This window comes from Strix uralensis, chromosome 7 (assembly GCF_047716275.1).
Source record: "Strix uralensis isolate ZFMK-TIS-50842 chromosome 7, bStrUra1, whole genome shotgun sequence".
NCBI classification, from domain to species: Eukaryota; Metazoa; Chordata; class Aves; order Strigiformes; family Strigidae; genus Strix; species Strix uralensis.
In genome coordinates, this window is record NC_133978.1 from 33,794,709 (window position 1) to 33,815,084 (window position 20,376).

General features: G+C 39.0%; 1 protein-coding gene across 1 annotated transcript in view; it reads left to right on the forward strand.

Annotated features, from left to right (window-relative positions):
* TRUB1 (TruB pseudouridine synthase family member 1) overlaps positions 1-20,376 on the forward strand; it is a 28,851-nt gene that overhangs the window by 2,323 nt on the left and 6,152 nt on the right. Inside the window, 2 exon segments of the mRNA XM_074875361.1 lie at positions 3,184-3,239; positions 16,290-16,371. Coding sequence (XP_074731462.1) covers positions 3,184-3,239; positions 16,290-16,371 — 138 coding nt within the window.

Consider the following 20,376-nt stretch of genomic DNA (forward strand, 5'->3'; position numbering starts at 1 on the left):
GTAGTCATAATTTCCTAAAGTATTTGTTCTTAAACTAATGCTTTTCTGGGATTTTGAGAGAGCCTTTTGGGTTGTAATATTCGCCAAATAAAAGGTGTGTAAGAGCAATTCATCTGCTCCTTTTTTTGAGGCTCAGCACAGAAACAGTTCTTGCTTCCTGTCCTGTCTTGCTTCATAAAGAAGAGTCATCAGAGAGATTTTGTCTTTTAAATTTGATAGCAATCCATTTATGAAATTCCTTTGTTTTATCAAGAAACAGGGTGCATCAATTGCTGGTGTTGAAAACTCAGCTGTGGGTGTGCCCCTTGGGCTGGATTATTCCCATATCGTATGTTGTCACCAACAGTTTACTTGATAAGTAGCATGCAAACTAGAGCTTGCTTAAATCATAGCCATGTAGCTCCACTTGGCTAGAAGATATAACAGCAATACTGTTTTGAGATTGAAAATCAACAGGTACAACTATGAGTATACACTGAAAGTAAATCCACTGGGTTTTGACGTAATGACTTCTCTCAGGAAGAGCTTTGCTTCAGGGGGATGGTTTTTGCTGAGACTGGCTAGTAGAGGCCTATAGGCTGGTAATTGTCTGTCACCTGTGAACATTGCAAAATGGAACATTCTTGGGCTAGAAGTAAGCAGTAGCTCGTTTTGTTCCAATTTCCTGTACTGTGTGGCCGCTCGCTGGAGACTGCTGTGTGTTGGTGAAACGGACATTTTCCTTTTACACAGATGTTCCCTTTGAGCATGCTACTGCTCATTGTGGGAAGTCAACAGCATTGATCCATAAGAAAAGAAAAATCACTTGTGGTTCTTAATTGCTTCTCCTGCTGTTCTTGATATCCAGTGGTCTCCAAAGCCTGCTCCTGTGGCATGACAAAAAGTACTTGGGCTTGATGTGCTTGCTAAAGACAGAGAAGTGCATCACCTTAATGTGCTATGGATCAATTAAAAAAAGGCACAGGGCCTTTCATTCCACCGCCATACAAAACACACAGAGAAAAATCAGTGGTCGGTAGATTGGAAAGGACAAAACTGGAGAGGAGTGGGAAAGGAAATGTGCCCAGATTTCTTGTGGGTTTGGGTAAGATAATGAGGAGAGAGGGGAAGACACAACAGAAGTAAGTTATTCAGAAAATGAGTGCTGCTTTTTGGGGTAGGGTGGTGGGGCGGAAAGCTTTCTTTCCTCATGGACAGTAACATAATAGAAATATTTATTTTCTGAAACCTCTAACCTTTCCTGATCTATACTGCTGTTTCCCAGATTTTATGTACTGCTTATCTATAACTTTGTTCATGGGAATTAGTTGATACAGAATCTTGCTTAGTGTGCCCAGTGTACTGCAAATAATGGGCGGTGCTTTTCATCAGAAAGTTTACTTTTATATTTCTTTTCCTACTGGCAGCAAATGTAGATGAGAAAGGACCTTGGAAACAGAGGTCAGTGATCTATGGCATATGAGTGAAAGGCAACTTAAAGGCCAGGTGGCATGTGATGGCCCTACACTGGTAGGAGTCTGGAACAACTGCTGAGAGGGAAGATCTTTTATCTGTCCCCATCCATGGCTTCCATTGCATTTGGAAGGTGGTAGGAGCTAGGACTCAACTTCTACTTCTTAATGTTAGGTCTCATATTTTGGATACAAGGAGCAAGTAATGTAGGTCAAGTCTTAGTGAATATCCTCTTTTAATATCAGTTTAGGGCTGTGGTTCCAGTTTAGTGTTTCTTGCTCTACAATAGCAATTGTAAATATTTGGCTTGTTTCTATACAGCAGTTATTAATTAATGCTTCCATAGAAGAAAAGGTGAAAAAGTATAAAAATTAAAAATTCAACTAAACCTTGTTATGTTAAAAATTCTGTTAACCTTGTGTAGTCTGGCAAGTTTAATTGATGTCGCATTTCAATAACAGACACACTACAGAAGCTGATGATTAATGAGGAAAATTGTTAGTGTCTTGTTCACAAAAGCATTCAATGTCTCTTTAAAATTATTCTATTGAATCTCTTGACATTCTTCAGCAAATTTCAGCTCAGCAGTGATGTTGAAGTGTCAGTGATGTCATCACATTGCAAGAAAAGTGCTTGGTTATAAAGTTTTATCTGTGTGCTTATCTCCTCTTCTCAGCCTTGGTGCAGCTCTTTCCTATCTGGCAAATATGACAGGAGCAGGCTGAACTGAAGGTACACAAAAGCACAAGCACAAGGGTACGTGTGACTAAAAATCCTCAGGAACAAGAGGAGAAGTAATCGAGAATAAGAAGTAATCTAAGGAGTTCCAGAGTGTAAAGACTGAGAAGCATTAAAGCACAAATAAAAAAAAATCATTGTTGGTTTGATGCTTTTGGTACTGGCTCCTGGTTAACACAAAGCTGATTTCCTGCAAGCTCCCTTAACTTGTAGTTTTATTAAAATCAAGGACATAAGCTATTACCTGTTCCATGAGTTGTACACAAAACTAATTTCCTTCTAAAGTTTTCATTATTTCTTTGGATTGCCGTATGTGGAGAAAATAATAGGAAAGCATATTCAAGGAAAGTACTTTGTTGTAAAAAGCTTTAAAGTAAAATATGAAATAGAGTTCTTTTTCTGCCTCCTTCTTTTATGAGAAGCTGACTTACTGCTGTTTTGCAGAATACTGGTTTAAGATTTAAAAGATGGTAGTCTCTGCATACCCAACAGTAGGAAGGTTTGATTATAAAAGACTTTTGATGGAGGCAATTGGACCTTTTGATTATTTTACTTTCTTGCTGTAAGCCTGATAAACAGTTTAATTACACTATCTTGGCTGTATTACTCCTGGTCACTATCAACCTTTAAAAGGGCTATTTAGTTACAGTGAAGGCTAGATTCATTATTAGTGAGCCATAGCCTTCATCAAACCAGAGATGGTATTAATAGCGCGATCCATTTCTTTGGTGATTAAAAGATAAATAAATCTAGGGTTGAATTAAAGCATTTTAACAATGGGTGAAGCATATTTATCTTCTGCTTTAGACTTTTTTCACTAGTCCTGTCTTGTTTGAACATCAGAGATACTTTCTCATAAGCATTGACTCTCTTTATACACTAACAGAGCATGAAAGGCTGTATTTCTGACTAGCATAAAATTTAGTAGTGAATAGTGTTGAATAAGGGAACTGCAGAGCTGGTTTTGAAGTGGCATTTCTCCTGTCTTTGCAGTGGTTGGCATTGGAAAAGGAACAAAAATGCTGAGAACTATGTTGGCAGGTTCTAAGGTAAGGAATGCTAAATGACTTGTATTAGTGGTGTTTTTTGTTTGTTTTCTTTTTTTCTTCCAATGAAGAGCTGCATCAACATACAAATATCTCAACCATCCTGCATATTTAGTTTAAATGTGTACTACACCTCCTTTTTGTATTTAGTCAGAAATTTGATATGAAGACCTACATCCAGAATGATAATTTAAAAAACTTTGTTTGTCTTGGTTTTTCTACAAAATGTTGATAAAGATCAAATTCCTATTTTTGAGGAAGATTTCTATACTATTTAGTGTTTTCAACAAAAAAAAAAAGGGTGTGTGTGTGAGAAAATCTGTAATGAAGATGGCACTGTAAGTGATGTTTTTGGGATGTAATTGTGTATGATGGTTCAGCTTTTGGTCATTTTCCTTATGTGTAGATAACAAAATTGTTATTTAGCTTGCAGTAACAGATGGTCTTTGTTTCTCTTCTTTCTTCTTAAATACCATAAGGCCTTCAGAGGTACCTCTTGGAATTGAGTGTTTTGCATTTGTGATAGTAGCTGTCATTCCAGAGTGCAACTCCTGTAGAGGTGCTCTACAAACGCATGGATAGGCACATGTAAGAAACCAAAGGTAAAAGTCCTGTGGCTGCATGAGATCATCCAGACTGCAGCCTGCACAGATAGCAGTCTTGGACATTGCTGCTTTTGATCAGTTGTACTATGCCTTTGGTGAGTGCACTCCTGATTGTAGGTGTTACATACACAAACAAGTGCACATACTCCCAAGAATAACCTGCCAGTGTTGATTCCTTCTTTGCAAGTAAAATCCTGTGGTTTTAGCCATTATTTTTAAATGAGAAGTGTAGGTAAGAGTGACAGATGCAGAAATCAATTAAGCCTTCCAGATTTCATCTTATACTCAGGGAAAGTCAATAGTGGGTTTAGCAAATTGATAGCCTTTCTAATGCATTTTATTCTGCTATTTTTCCCGTTGTCTTCTGTTCTGAACACTTAAGCCCTTTACAGGTGCTGAACTGATAGCTTGAGGTAGAATTTGATTGCCAATCTTCAGTTCAACTCAAAGGCAAATAATTTGACAGAAGAGAATACAAGCAGGATAAAAGGACGTAGCTGTAGAGTTTGATGCAAAACTTACTGTAGTCAGTGTCCATCTCTTCACTGACCATAATGGGTTTGCGTTTGGTTTATAGGACCAGATTTCAGAGGCATCTGTGTTTTGAAACATACAGTAAGCAGCTGGAGCTGGATTTACAGTGGAAGTGTAAGCAGTTACCACCTGACATCTCCTTTCAAAGAACTTTAAATTGAAAAAAGTCATTGAGATACTTCAGCTACGTTAAGTCATCATAGCTAAATATGTGAAAATTGTTGATTTAAAAACAGGTAAAGCAATTGAAGTATCTCTTAAGCTGATGCTCACAGTGGAAACAGCTGTGATGGAGGATGTAGTTTCAACCTTTTTGGCAGAAGAGAGTATGTGCCAGTTGCTTGGCGACTCTGCTGTGAAGTCCTGTAGCCAGTAAGAGTGTTACCCAGCCAAACATCATCCCCAGATAGCTCAAGAAGGCTTATAGGGGCAAGGGAGGGGAACACAGGAGAAATGAGCAGTGGGGGCAGTCCACTAACCTACCCCAGCAAGATCCAGCAGCTCTCACCTGGCCTTAGATTGGAGTAGGCTGCGGGCACTTGATTCGATGAGGTGAGCAAAGGGACATCCTTACAGTAGATCAGCTCTTCCACTGCAGCTGTTTGTGTGTTCTGATGTGGTGGAGAGTGTGAGGTAGCTAACAGCTGTGCCAGCTGGCATGGGGGTCATGAGCCTTCATTTGCAGCTTGTCTTATCTCTGCTGTCATGTTTTCTATTTATACTTCAATAAATGAGGCACGCAATAATTTGAGAGGCTTAAAGAAGTTGAAGGATCTCCCACAGATACTTGCCTATTTTGTTTTTTGACCTCACTGACAATGTAGTGAGAGATCTGATACAGATAAATCCATGACTGTCTAAATAGGTTTGAGTATCTTTTTGCATCCCATGCCATGTGCTATGAGTTTATTTAACCTTTTTTTCCTTACCATTGTGGATGCTAAAGCGTTTGTTGATATTTTTCTTTTGTTCCTTTTGTTACTGTAAAGATTCAGATGAACTGTCTGAGCCTCTCTGGTTAGGATTTACTGTTTGGTTATAGGAATGTGTCTTGTAAAGAAGTAGTTCAGTCTATCATTGTTGGCAACAGAGCTATGCTGAGTGGCCAAAACGTATGTTATTGCAGTAAACTCCATATGGTGGCTCTGCCAGAGATTGGACTATTTCTGATTTTTTCCCAAACGTTGTGTGAAACTTTCCTGACTCTGTGTGGCAGCTCTGAACATTATCACTCGATTTGCAACTCATACACATTATACAAGGAGTGTTACTCTTTCAGTGTAAATCTAGTTCTCCATTGGTTTGGCCTCCTTATGAATTAACACAAAACAAATAGAAATGTGCAGCCAAGGGCAATACCTACTTAGTGTTCCAGATTTCTCATTGGAGAATTTATCCAGAGATAAAAATATGTGCAAGCTGGCTTAGATGTTGTTTGTTAGCTTTATTTAGTTTCGAATGTTCCAAGTGGGGGGGAGAAGCTGAATCCACTTGGGTCTGGAATTTAAATACTAAGCATTTAATACATGTTCCATAAGAGAATCACTTTACCTTCTTGCGTTCTGGAACTTGTACTTGGACTTAGTCTTGCTTGGACATTTTGCACTGCATTATTTTGAGAGAAATTGTTTTATTGTGTTTGCAAAATAGATATAGTAGAATGAGAAAATACTTCCTGCTTCACCAGTAAAAATGAATATGATGAGAGTGGACCAATTTTTATTATGGTAAATTGTTTCAGAACGACTCAGTCTGATGGGTGACTAGTCTGTCTCAAACACAGTGTAGAAGTGATTGCTTTGTGAGGGAAATGAGTTAGAAAATGCTAGCTAGCAGCAGAGTTTCCAAAGCGGTAATCCTGTTGTTTTAAAACATCTCATCTACCAGAATGTGCTGTTACATAGAAGCAATGAGGGAAATGATCAGGGACTCATCAGAGAAGAAAAACAGTAAGAGCAATAAGCAATGAAATTCTTCATTATTCTAATACTTTCCATTGGGAGGAGATGTCTTCTAACACATACAGCCTTTATTTTTAGGTGGGATAAAACAGGATAATTGAAATTTTCAGACTTCAGTTCTGTGCTTAATTTGCGTATATTTTCAGGGAGATAACATCTGGCTTCACCCTAAGAGAGTTAGTCATATGAGTGTGAATGAAGCCAGAACTTGGCCATCCATCAAACTGCTTGAAATCACTGCCTCTCAATGAGCAGAAAGCATGGACATACTGGCTTTATCTGAGCATGCAACTTCTTGTCATGGTCCACATACAGTCTGAAACCCCAAGTGCTCAGTGACGCGAGGGGAATTGCCTGAGTACTTTGCACGAGCTTGGTCAGGGGCTACTTAAAATAGAAAATTTAATCTCAGAAGTCATGGCTTCTCCAGAATGAAACACTATAAAAAAAAAAAAAAATTATGGGCGGAATGAAGATACATCAGTGACCTGATATGTGACAACTTCAGTTTATTATAATTGTTAAAATTTGAGTTCTTACAAATCCTGGATGGAAAATGAGTGCTAGTTCAGTGATCAGGTCTCAAAATGTGCCAGTCACACTTGTATCCTATGAGAGAGGGCTTGCTTGAGCAGGAATTGGTTCAAATCACATAAGAGAATTTCTGAGATACCTGTAAGTTACTTCTTGCATCACCATTCCAGGATTAGAGTTTGTATATTGCAAAATTTTTTCTCTAGAGCATTGGTACCAGATGTTGTGGGACAAAGTGTCCATAAAGAAGGTTGTTTCTTTACCTCCTGAGATTATTTTACTGTCCTAAAAATTAGGCTTTAATTTGTATCCCTTAACTTCTTAAACATAAAGGTTGCTAGCTTTCTCCATGAATTCATTTTTTTTAATTAAGTCCTTAGCTTCCATGTTTTGGCAATGAGTTCAATGAATTAGTAATGCATTAAAAAGCACATCTAGTAGTTCTGTGAGGAGCAGAACTAATGAAGCCTTTTCTTGTGACTTCGTTTGTTTACAGCTCGTTAGACACCAAAGCCCCATGTGGACTCTTTGGTATCCAGTAATACAGCAGGGCTCCTTCTGGAGCCTTTTTCTTAGTGGAAGCTCTAAGAGATTTATTTCCTCTACCTGTCTGTTTTCAGGAGGCTTATAAGAACTTGACATCTCTGAGACCTCTCTTCTGCCACTGTTTGAGTGTTTGCACATTAACATGCACACCTTGATGGTGGAAGCGCTATTTCTTTGGAAATCCTAATTTTCTTTTTTAAAGAGCCTTGCAGTGTGGTTTGTTTTTTTTTTTTTTTTAATGTATTTCAAAACAAGTTTTTTCTCCAGTTCATATATTTGAGTTATGAGAGCAGGGAAATTGAGTTGACTTTCCTTTTGAAGGATCCTCTTGGTGGTGTGTGTGCTTTTACTTTTAATCTTAAAAATTTCTCTACAGAATCACCAGCTGAGCTCTTTGCTTCATCTTGCTTTCTTTTGGAGCTGGTATAAGCCAAAGCTACTTATACATACAGTGCATAGTGATGTGTTCTGTTTTCTTTTTCATATTCTGATATTTTTAACATTCTCTTGGAAGGGCAAGATTTGTGGGTAGTGGTAATACTTTTTATTAGACTAATTGGTATAGTACGGAAAACTAGTCATTCAGATATGCAAGCCCTTTCTCAGATCTAAAATAGAAGCCATGGACTTTAAGTGTGTTTCAGATTTGTTTAGAGTTTAGTGAGGTAGGTATCTTTTAGACAGTTTCTGAAAGAAAAAGAAGTTAATGCTTGTGAGTGTGGTATACCAACAATTCTGGATGGGTGAGACCCCAAAACTGTTCCAGGCAGATGGGCTGTGTTTTATTACCTGCTTTAATAAAATAGAGTAAGAAAACAATTTATCTCACATGTGGGGTAGCAAGGTTTTATTCATAACCTATCAGCCAAGCTTCCAGTCACAATGTGAAGAGGACTGTTGCTTGCTTGATTCTTCAGATCCAATCTTGCTTGTGTTCATCTGTGGTTTTAGTTGGGCTTTTGCTTCCGAACTGTAACACTATCATATCCCACTCTATATTTGTCTTGGAGGAATCCAAGTAAAAGTGGTTTGTTTGCTCTTTAGCTCTTTCCCTAGGAAATTTTTCATCTTCAACACCTTCTCATTTTTCACTCTGTGGTTCATGCCCTTTTACATTCTCACACCTCTTTGTTTATAGTATCCCATCCACAATAACCAAGGGTCTGACTGAGTTTCTATTTGTATTGAGATGGGAGAGGTAACAAAAAAGCAGTGCAGTATGTGACCTGCTCATTTAAGCAAAATGGATTGTAGCTACACAAAATGTCATTACTTTGCCTCTGTTCAAGCCCAAAGAAATTATTGTTTCCATACAAGGGAGGTAGGAGAAGAAGGAAAGAGATGATAAGGTTATCTCCTAGGGGAAAGAGGGAGCCTGGTAGATTATACATTGTGGCATGTGAAGGTGTTAGTGTGAGGTAACGTTATAGCATGCCATAAATCCAATATCTCTGTTGAGCCTGTGTTTTTTTTCTGAACCCAGTGGAGTTATGAATTTTAGTTCCCTGGCTTGTTTTGAAAGGTGTTTTATAGGTTTCCCTTGAGGAAGAGGACTGGCAGATCAGAGATGGAGTGATTGTTTTATGAGAGATGATAACCCACGGGCAGATGGATGTGTTTCAGCCATTGTAGACTGGCTAGGTGAATTCTTTCTGACATGTAGTGGTTGCTTAATTTCACCCATTTAGTTATCATTTTGTGCGTTAGAAGTAGTATATTACATTCTGGAAATATAGGTATAGGACAGGGAAGTCTTGACATTTCTGTTACATGGTATTTGTTACAATATTGTGCAAACATTCAAGGAATACTTCTTTGTATGTTTGCACAATACAGCGCAAAGATGTCATGTCTATTAATAAAACTTGTCCTACTTATGTTTGTAGTCTGTAACAGCTATATCCAACTACTGCTATAATAGTTTGCTTTTTTTTAACCACTACTCTCACCTGAGAAAGTATTTACAGAACCAGGACTTTCTGTTGTAATTCCACGACCTCTTTCCAGAGCAGAGGAGGTTGGTTCAGAGACCTATCGTTGCTTATGCAAACTTAGCATTGGTTTGTATTCTGCATGTATTCTGCATGTATTATTTTACGTTACTGACAACAAATTTCTTGTTCCCTGAATGCCTCAAGAAATTAATTAGAGATCAATGTCAGTTTATGAAAGTGTGTTCGTCTTCCTTATTTTGTCACATGGAGAATACTTATATAAAAGAAAGACTGGGAAAATGCATGAATAATGTTGGTTTTGATGTGTTTTGAGAATGTGTAGAAGGTGTTATCAAAACTTGAAGTGGTGTCTCTACAAAACAAGATGCTCTGAGAGAATGTTAAGCCTGCACAGTGGAGGATGCATGAATTGGGAAGGGCTAAAGTGTTAAATGTGCTCCTTACATGTTAGACACTGTCTGCATCTTTAATTACCTGTTACTGCAAAATATATGATACATTTTTTAACCTGCTTTTTTTGGTAACAAATCATAAGAAGAGAAGAGGCTGATTTGAATGTCTGCGCTTTCCTGCGCTGCCCAGTATCCCTAAAACAAAGTTGTAGAAGAAGCTGTTAAGTAGTGTAGATATACACTTTCCTGCAGTGATACCATTAGTAAGCTGGCTTAACGTGCTGTATTTTGCTCGAGTCTCTTTTATGCTCACCCTGGAGGTCTAATCTATTAATAGCTCAGCTTCATGCTCTATTAATATTCACACTTTTTTTAAACTGTTGAAAATCTTGAGGAGACTGCACCTATTGTGCTGTAGAAGCTCTTTCCTCCAAAAATGCAGAATATTTTAAGAGCATGCTCAAGTGTGATTTTTCTGTTCTTCCATTCACGAGGTCAATGTCACCTTCTTTCCTCTTGACTTTTCTGTAATTGTGTAGATGTCTGTGCTACATGTACAGTTCTTGCTTGCACTCATTAAAAAAAATCAAGTCTGCAATATGGCAAGGCTTTTTTCTCTTTCTTAACATCTTTTTTTTTTCCTGTTTTTATTAACAGATTTAAACTAGCCGTTCTGCATTGTTTTCTGTAGTGTTCCTTTCTAGTAATTTGGAGATGCTCTTAAGTAAGGCAGTGCGCCTTTTCAAATTTACTGCATTTTAGCCTTAACAGTGTCTTTGAATTCACCTAAAGGCTTTCATGCATTCAGTTTTATCCGTGAATTTGTGTGTACCTATGAAGTCTTCTTACCCCTCTGGAAAGACTGTCTTGTATTTCTGGGCAGAGAGTTATGAATTTCCTTAAAACTCTGTTTCTCAGAAGTGGAAGGTTGTCTTTGTTTATTTTGTGTAATCTGTAGCGTAGGTGCTAGAAGACATAATGAGGAAACAGGAAAAGAACAGGTATTGAAGCTGAAGATTAAATTTAGGAGCCAGCCTGAGGCATTTTGGTGAGCGTGATAGATTTCCACAGAGAGCAAGTGTCAGAAAGGTTTGCATAAAGACTGGGGGTTACAAGCAGCCACTTTTGCACTGTATCCCCTCTTGGATTCTGTGAGCCTGTGTTGTGTTTATAAGTGATGTGTGGCCATGGTGCTATCTCAGGTGACCTAGTGTTCCTGCTGGGATTGTTCCCCCTCCTGCCTACCTCCTGCCTCCCTCTAACACCAAAATTTAAACTTGCTATGGTTTTTAGCTACCACCCTAAAGCTTCTCTGAACTCCAGGTAAAGTATCTTCTGTGGATTCCTCTGCTACAGGTGGTTCTAGTCCTTCACATTGAAAATCTAGTCACCCCATACGTTTGAACTTTTTAAATAAGCTGACATAAGAGGTCAGAAAATCCTGTTAGTCCAAGAGTAAAGATCGGATAGTTCTTCAGCAATGACAGTACAATTACAGCATCTAGCAGTAAATAAAATTTAGTGCAGGCTTAGCACAAAGTCAGCTTTTTCTTTTAGGAGAAAAAAAAAGAATGGTAGAGAAGAGAAGTTGTAATGTTTGTGTATATTAAGAGGACATGTTTGGTGTTGGATAATTTTGAATTTGCTCTATCGTAAAATATGGAACGCCTCCCTCATCCTGCAGTCTTTATTTTGCCTCTGTGCAACCTGCTTTTAAAAGATTAGAGCTCTGTGCTTTTAATATATTGGAATCTGCTTAGTGAGAGTGCTTTGTTTTGGAAAACAATTGAAACTACAGCAACCCTCGTTTTTTTTCCAGCTTATTTGTCTACCTCATGTACTCCTCTGGTTTGGTGGATGATTAGCATACTGAAACCATTGGTAGCTGCTAGTGTTATACAAACAACAAATATAAGTTATGTAAATATTAAATCCAGAGCACCTTAGTTTCACTTTAGAAATCATTACACACAAACTGAATGTCACCGTAAAACTGAGAGTTTAAGGCCTCTTCACTATCTCAGCCTAAATCTACAAACATGTAAGTGCTCACACCAAGCATGGGTTAGACACAGGATCACTAATTCTGATCAGTGCTTGCCTGCTGCATGCTCACTCTGATTTCCTTCAGGTTCTCTGGAGCGCTTGCTTTTTGGCTTTCATTTGTTTGTTTTATGTTCCGTCAACCTTGTCAGCCACATTCAGACATCAGTTTTCATAGATTGTCTTTCTGTTTCTATCGAATATGGCTTCTGTTTCCCCACTTGCAGTCTCTTGCACAGGGGACTGTAGCCTTTATTTTCCTTTTACACTTCTGTGTTCAGTTGGTGCTGTGATTAGAAAATGGGTCATCCTTGGATGAACTCTTACGAACTGCCTCTTCCAGAGAGCTTGCTTGCCTGGGAAATTCTTGCAGTGGGAGCCATCTTAAAATCTTTCTGACAGCTACTAGTGACCTTATTTCATAATTACTTGTCTTTCTGTCTAGCTCTTCCAAAGTGTTGCTTCTCCATGTTTGAAAAAGCTTTTTAAAAACATATTATAATTTAAGATTTCAAGTCTCTGGCTTCTTTCCAAATAAAACTTTGCTATATTAACAGTTAAAACTGAGAAGCTCCATTCCATGGTCTGTCTGGCATTTGCACTGATAAGTGGGGCAGACATGCCTGGCAGTCAGCCCAGGGGCTTCAGCCTCCTGGAGCCCCTCTGGTTGGGTTGTGCAGCTAATAGCTATGCTGGCTGTACAGCCCTTCAAACAGGAGGGGATTCTTCCTCCTTCTCCTCTTCTTCCTCCTTTCACAGTTAAATATGTATACTGATGAAGTCTTGCCTTTTCTCTCTCTTTTATGGATATACTTTCCCTTTCCATGTTAGTATGAGGACTTCTCTGAAATTGGATATGAAATAAAAAAGACAAGTGATAGCTATTCTCTTCCTAAAACATTATTGTAAACATTGTGTGGTTTATTATTTGTGAGAATTTTGACTGTGCCCTGTGGTTGTGACTCTAAAACAAAATTCTTCTTCCCAAGATCTGTCAAATTTACTAGAGGGTTTGTAATTTGTTTTTTAAGGGTTCCTGAATCCTGTTTTTTCTCCAGTCCTGGCTCTTCTGGCATGTTCCTTTCTAGTTGTGGGTATGGTAGCAAATGTATGACTGCCAAAGCACTTCACTGTCTTTCTGGACTTGTTGAGGTTGCATCCACCACATCCCCAGTCTGTGTGACAGGGTTTTTGCATTATCATTAGCAGAGTGGTTGGTTTGTCACTGTAAAGTATCTTCCTAAAGATGTCTCCTCGCTAGTATGAATGAAGGAGTTGCTCATACTTGAGGGCTTCTGAACACTTTGCTGCCTTTTGTTTCAGTTTCCATAACGTCAAGAAGATGGTTTTCTAGACGTCTGAGAGATGTAGCCATTCCCTAATGCACGATAGTTTGGGGAAGGCCTGCATGCCCTCAGGGTGGTTGTACTGTTGTACAATTGTGATACTCTGCTTTGGGACCATGCAGACCACCATTAGAAGTTGGAATTAATGCATGATGCTGCAATGCTTGCAAACTGTGACTGGAAATGCCTCATCTTAGCTTTTAATGCGCTACTCTTGCATGTTGTGGAATCCCATAGGAAAGCTGAGGTGCTGCTTTTAATCTTTAAATGGTTTGGGTCCTGGTCTCTTGAGATGAGTAGGGGGCAAGGATGTAGGGGTTATTGATTGGCAGAGTGTTCTCTGACGAGCTGCCAGTATAGGGACGTTTCCTGTCATGGTCTGCACTTGCTAGTCTTTTCCACTGCCTGCAACACCTACTACCTTGCTTTTTTTGTTTCAGGTTGAGTGGGTTGAAGGCAGTGTGGTTGTGAGCAGTTGCTGTCTGTGTTCCTGCAGTGATTTGTAATTTGAGAGTACAGGAAGAATGCCCCTAGATGTATTTTATAAAACTGGAAGAAATAAATGATTGCCAACACAGGTGAGAAAAGGTCACCAAAGACTTATTAAATGACTCAGAATCCACTGGGTGCTTCTGAGGGCAGCGTGAGTTTGAGTCTAAAGAGAGTTAATGCTGAATTTTGACACAAAATAAGAGGAACAATAGATTATGTCTGGACTCTCATGTCATCTTCTACAAGCTCCAGGTCCTGCACGCTAACAAAGGGGAAGTAAACCCTATTAAGTGGCTAGTAAGAATTATGATATATAATTGTAGATACCCAAGGGCACTCCAGAGCCTGATCATAAACCAACTGTAATTCTTAATTTCCTGACCTGTTACAGCCTTCTTTGTGGATTACTGCATTGCTGGTTTGAGTCTTTTGTGACTCTTTAAAGGCTCCTGTAAGGAATGGAGGTTTGTGACTAATTTTTAAGGATGTTCTTTTTACAAACTGGATGCCTTTTTGCCCTGTCTGCAGAAATTAAAGGGTAAGTCGAGTGTTGAGATTTGGGTTGTATTGTTCATATAGTTTGTGTTTACATATAAACAGGTGATGTTATCTCTCTGTTGCTGGTAGGTCAAACATAACATGTTATTTTAACAGACAGCCTAAAGCAAGATAGCCAAAACCAGAATTAAGAGGAAGAAAGTAATTCAAACTGAAGTAGCATCAGTACTTTGATTTGGAAACATCTGAAGATGGTGTGTGAGGCTTCAAACTTTCAGATTTAGAGTTTTTCTGAACTACTAAGATCATTCATCATGCTAGAATTATGAAGATCTGCTCACATAAAATAATTGCTGAGTAGTGTCTCTTTCTAGCTGTGCTATTAATGTTAAGAATTAGATCATTAAATGTCTCGGAAAGCAGGCAATTTTATGGTCCTAAAAGCAGATAATAGACTTTAAAGATTATTTAAATATTTGTTGTGGACCAGCCTTCATCCATTCTTCCTTTCATTTCTTTTCCATGCATTCCAAAAGTATGTAAACGTCAAGAATTTGATTTTAAAATGCCTAATTTTGCAGAGTTATCAGGGGATTCAGACATCTGCAGTATTTAAGGAAAAAAGTAGCCTTAATGTGGTAAGCAAAGTATACAGTTATTTTTATATTAAAACCTGCACTCTACTGCCTTTTGTCTGACTATTCCTGCTGCTTCCATTTTGTGGCAGTTGCTTGAAGAAATACATTGAAGTGTCATGTTGACACATGGAACAAAATTGAGGCATGTCTTAGTCCCATTTTGTAGGTGTGGTTTGTACACCTACACTATTATGACTTTAGCTTGTTTATACTTCTCAAGTACATGAAAAAAGATGCATTGCATCAAAGGGTAAAATATTAGTGCTTATGCCTGTTGGATGTGTTCCAGTAGAATTTGGTCAAGCAGCTTCTAGAAGATAAATTCTTTTACAGCTTGGTTCAAATTTGTATTAGCTCAGTTGGGACTAAGTTCATTGAAACCTTATTGGAAATGAGGCATGTGGAACACCTTGACTTTTCTCTCCCAGGCCATGTATACTTTGAAGACCCCTGGACTTAACATAGGGCTGGGGGAAATGTAATGGAATGGGATAGGCAGTGGGTCAAACCACAGATTTAAATACCTGAAGGTATCTCCAAACTTGACCCAAACTCATGTTACAGAGTGAATCTTCATGTGTTGGCAGCCTTGTGAAAAGACATGGGGCAGCTGGTTCATGGAAGCTTTTTGTCAGCTTCAGCAGATTCTGCCATAAGCCCACAGCCTGGCAGTACATCGGGTTAAAATGTGGAAAAGAAGGACATCGGGTGAATGTGGAAAAGAAGGACATCAGGTGAAATGCAGTAAGGACAAGAGCTACTGGCCTGGGAACAGGTTAATTTCTTCTTGCAAGCCTCAAACACATAGACTGAAGAATTCATTAGAGAAGAACCCTGAAAAACCCTAAAACAGAAATATTTGGAGAACCCATGATGAGCAGAGATGTCATGCAGTGGTCTTGCACTCCCTGTGCTGGTCACAAGGTCGTTACCAGGTTCTAGATATTCAAAACTCCAACTTTAGGCTATTGCATATCACTGCATTTCAACTGTTGTAATGCTTTGCCTTGGAAGTGGGTGTTTTGCTTTCACAAGTAAAGGTATTTGTGTCGTCTTTTTTTTTTTTTTTTTAAATTGTGAAGGAACAGAAAAATTTTGTGTGAAAGGCACTCTATGTGCCTTGCTTCAACAGTAACGTGACACCCCACAGAGACTTTGATTTTACCACCATATTATTTTCTTTATGGTATTGATGTAATTATAGTAAAAATTAGATTCCATGTTGCTTCTTCCTGGGGTTTCTAAAACTGAAATCATAGGCACATGTAATGCAGGATTTACTTTTTGTTTAGTTCCATGTCTTTTCATCTTTACTTTTGCTTACCCAAAGTTGCTGGATTGACTATTTGGATAGTATTCCTGTCTGATTTGAAGTACTTGGTAGTTGCAATCTTTATTACAAAAAAACCCCCACCCAAACCCAAAAAACCACACAAAAAAAAACCCAAAACACAAACCAAGAAACAACCTTGAAGACCTGACTCACTAATCTCTCTTTTTCCTTCCCAGAAATACACTGCCATTGGAGTACTGGGCAAAGCTACTGATACATTAGATGCTACAGGAAGAGTAACTGAAGAAAAACCTTATGGTAAGCATAAACGTGTCTATATACTTGATGTGATTTGAAGGCATAAATGGTCTCTATCATAGAAAAGCGGAAGAGATATTTGGGACTCTGTGAAATTAAGTTTAAATGTGAAATCATACTAAGATTATTTCATCTTCAACTTCAGTGCTCGTATAATTCAGACCAGCTTCATGCAATTATGTCCAGTGCAAGTGTTCATTTCTGTTGGGAAAAAACAAACCAGGCATTAGATTAGGAGGGAGAAAATAGAATTGGGCAGGACTGTGTCATTTTAAATCTTTGACAGGCTGACAAATGATGTGCTGTGTCCAGTAAAATTTTCCTTTCAGCGAATAGTCCCATGAGTGCTCATCTAGTAACACCCTTCAAGGCTGGTGGAGGAATAAAGCACTTAAATCTTTCCTCTAGTATGCCCCTTTAACTGCAAACTGCTTGACAAAAATGAGGCTGGCATAAACTGCTTTCTACATATGTTCACCTACCAATTCTTGCTCTTGCTTACAGTCTGTGTCCTAGCAACTTTAATAAATGAACTAGAGTTTAAGGCTTTAGAACTAATCCTGGCTGTGGCTTTGTTGGAGTGGACGTTCTACAGTGTAGGAAACAGTGTAGAGCTAACCAGGGACACACCAAATGCATTTGCCATTAGTTCTTTCACAACCTGGGGAAAAAAGAAAAAAAAATAACCCAATAGGTAACTGGTTGCTTTGCAGCTCTACAGGTCCCACACTGTTTGTGGTACTTGGTAATAGGTACATGAAGTAAATGATCTTTTTTTTAATAGCGTGATGAAAAAAGTAGCCTGAATTCCACCTCTCACCCCCAGTGTCCTTTCTTTTGCAGTTTTTCTTTTTGCACGAGGCAGGCAAGTGTGAGTTTCTTGTCCACATTAACTTGATGATGGATCATTCTAGTTATTTACCTAGGTAATGCTATTCAGAGATGTTGGATCATTTGCTTTTGCTTCAGGATCAAATTCTAAGTCTCAGCTTCTGAAGGACTGAGCATCCATGTGGTGTTAGAGTTGCCAACACTTCATGATGGTTGGTGAGAACACTTTCTTGGTTTTTATGTGATCCTCTCAGAAAGTGGAATGTTGTGGTTCTGCTGCACTGAGTAGTATTCAATGTAGATACATATAAACTGTGAAATATAATTTTAAGTAGATGCAACTCCCATGGACAATTAATATTAAAAAAAAAATCTGTTTCTTGAACCACTAATTTTGCTGCTTTATTTTGTATTGTTTACTTCAGACAGAATTGAGAGTGTTGTTTCTTTCACTGGCAGCTCTTGTTATAGTAGTTCCCACCTCTGCACCACCTCCTCTGTTATGGTGGTTTAGCTTTCTGTTAGACTGTGCGCTTGGGGAACTGATTTGGGTTAAAAATACCCCCTTTTTTTGAGTTGCTTATCTTTTTAAATGGAGATCAGTTTCATGATCCAGTTCATCATGTGGTCTCATGAAGAGCAGTGTTGGCATTGCCGGGGCAGTGCAATTTTGGGTGCTGGACAGAGTATCCTTTTGTTGGAGCTGATGGCTGAGAGAAAAGCTCGTGAAATTGGTCTCAAGTTGCTTTCCATGTTGGTGCAAATCAATCAGATTTGAATTCTTCAGAAAGAAGAAAGAGAGAACATGGATACTCCTTTTTCCCATGCTACCTACATATTTTTTATTTCCTTCCTTCCTCCTCTTCCAATAAAGTAGATATTTCTCATCTTTTCCAGTGTCTTCTCCAAAGCAGCTTGGTTTTCTGCATGATTCTCTGGGTGGCCCACCATCCCTGATCCCTAACCCTAATAGGTACTCCAGGAACAGACAAACCAGATATTTGAGCTGAATTTCAGCTTTCCTTTGACACTACAAGGATCCTAGGAGAAGCAGAGCATCTGCTAGGGAGTATAAATCCTGCAGTGCCAGTGGCATCCAGAATTGGACCTTAGTGCAGAGAACGGGCACTAAAACAGCTTGCAGGATATATATAACACACTTCTTGAATGACTCCACTGGACCACACAAGGAAAGTGCCTGCAGAAAGTTGCCTGTTATATTAACTATAAGAAAGTGTTACATTTTAGTCCTCAAAGTGTCCCTAGACAACAGTTTAGAAAGCAAACTGTTGTGTATTACAGTTAGTCACAATGAAAGGATGTACTGAAGAGAGCTCCTTGGGTTTAACCCCTCCTGAACTTCTCACAGGTTTTTACTTGTTTCTTATCAGACAGTGAGTTTGCATTTGCACATGAAATTAGGTTATGGTTTCATACTGCTCCCAGGCTATCAGATGCTGACTTTGGAAGCAAGTAGCACTTAGTATTCCTCTAATGCTTTCTTTAGCATATTAATGTTTGTAGCCCTTTTTTTAAATGTTTGTAACTATGCACAGGAATGTGCATTCTGAAACCCACTTCTTCCCAGCTGCCTACAGACTGTATCCAGACATGGAGAACAAAATCTATGGGGATTTTCTGCAGGTCTCTGCTGATTATGCTCAAATATGTTTACTAGAGCTACCTAAATAATTTGAAAAAAGTAGTCCTTTCAGCATTCTGCTTCTCTGTTTGCAAATAATTTGTGCTGGGCTAGATTGAGTCGAGGTCATCTGCTATAGTTCTGTTGGACTGTCATGGATAATTCTTGTGTTCTGTTTTGGTGTAGTTTGTTAACAAGCACAGGGCAGTATCACCCTTCAGTGGAGGCTTCTTGATGTTGTGGCACAATTGGCACCTTCTGATTTGGTAACTTCAATTAACTTCCTTTATGATTATAGCAGGAAAATGGATCAACAGTCACCAGTGTTCAGAAGCACAAATTTTTATGTTGGGAGCTAATAGGCTCATTTTCAGTGTTTTTAGAAGCATTGGAGAACTGAAATTTTGGGTGCTTTGGGATGCTAATAGAATTGTAAGGAGTGGTTCACTGAAGGCCTGTGCAGAGATTCCATAACCCCACTGTTGGTCTAAGAGCTTAGGAAGAAATTTAGAAAACAGCGTTGAATTGAATGTATTCTGAACAGTGCACTCAGAGAGCAGGTACAATCATTTTGTTCTAAGCTAAGGCTGTTGTTACTCCTGGGGACTGGATGCAGTTGTCCCATGGGCCAAACCTCGACATTTCTCACTGAAATCATTGTAAAACAGGGTGGCAGCTGCCATACCCTTCCCTGAAGGGGCAAAGAGCTGCAGTTTAAGTCCAGCTTCTACCAAAAACTTGTGCTCTGCAATGTAACAGGTGAGGATATTTGGTATTTGCAATGAGGATATTGGGAGGAGTAGGCTAACTCTGGGTACGAAGGACAGTTTGGATCTGTGACAGATGTGTCCTGCAGAAACATCTCTCAACCCTTTACTCTGAGGGAGCAGAGAAGGGAATTCAAATGGGGAGAGAAAGTTCTGGGACTGTTGATGCTAATTAACCTTTATGTGTGTGTTCATATTTCATGCTTGATGGAGGGCTGAGTCCAAATGCTTCCCTAAACTTGCTGATCAGGCAAACTGTTAACCTACTAAACCCAAGCGCATGGTCAGGTGAGGGAAACGTGGGTTTAGGGCCTAAAAGGAGATGGTTCTCCCAGGCAGCAGGACTGCATTCCCCTGCAACGATGCTGTGGGTGTAATGACTGGGGGAGCTGAAAAGTGGTGAAGGAGCTGGTTCCTAGTGTGGGCTGTGTGCGCTGCAGAGCCGTGAGTCCAGTCTGATGCCTGCGACAAATACATAGTTTACACATAGTGAGACTTCGTTTGGGACCAGATTAATAGGGCATTTCTTTATGACAGAGCTGAGTGAAAGCTCCACAGCTTGTGTGTTACTCTAGGAAAGGGCAAGAATCCAGTATAGTCCATTAACACAAAGACAGTGCATGCTGGGGGAAAAAAAAAAAAGCATGTGTTTTTAGGTTTTCAGAATGTAATACTAGCCAGTTTGTGCCATGATGTATCGCAGAAGACAAATAATGTTTTATTCTAGATCTTAGCAAGCTCATCTGTAAATATTTACTTTGCTAA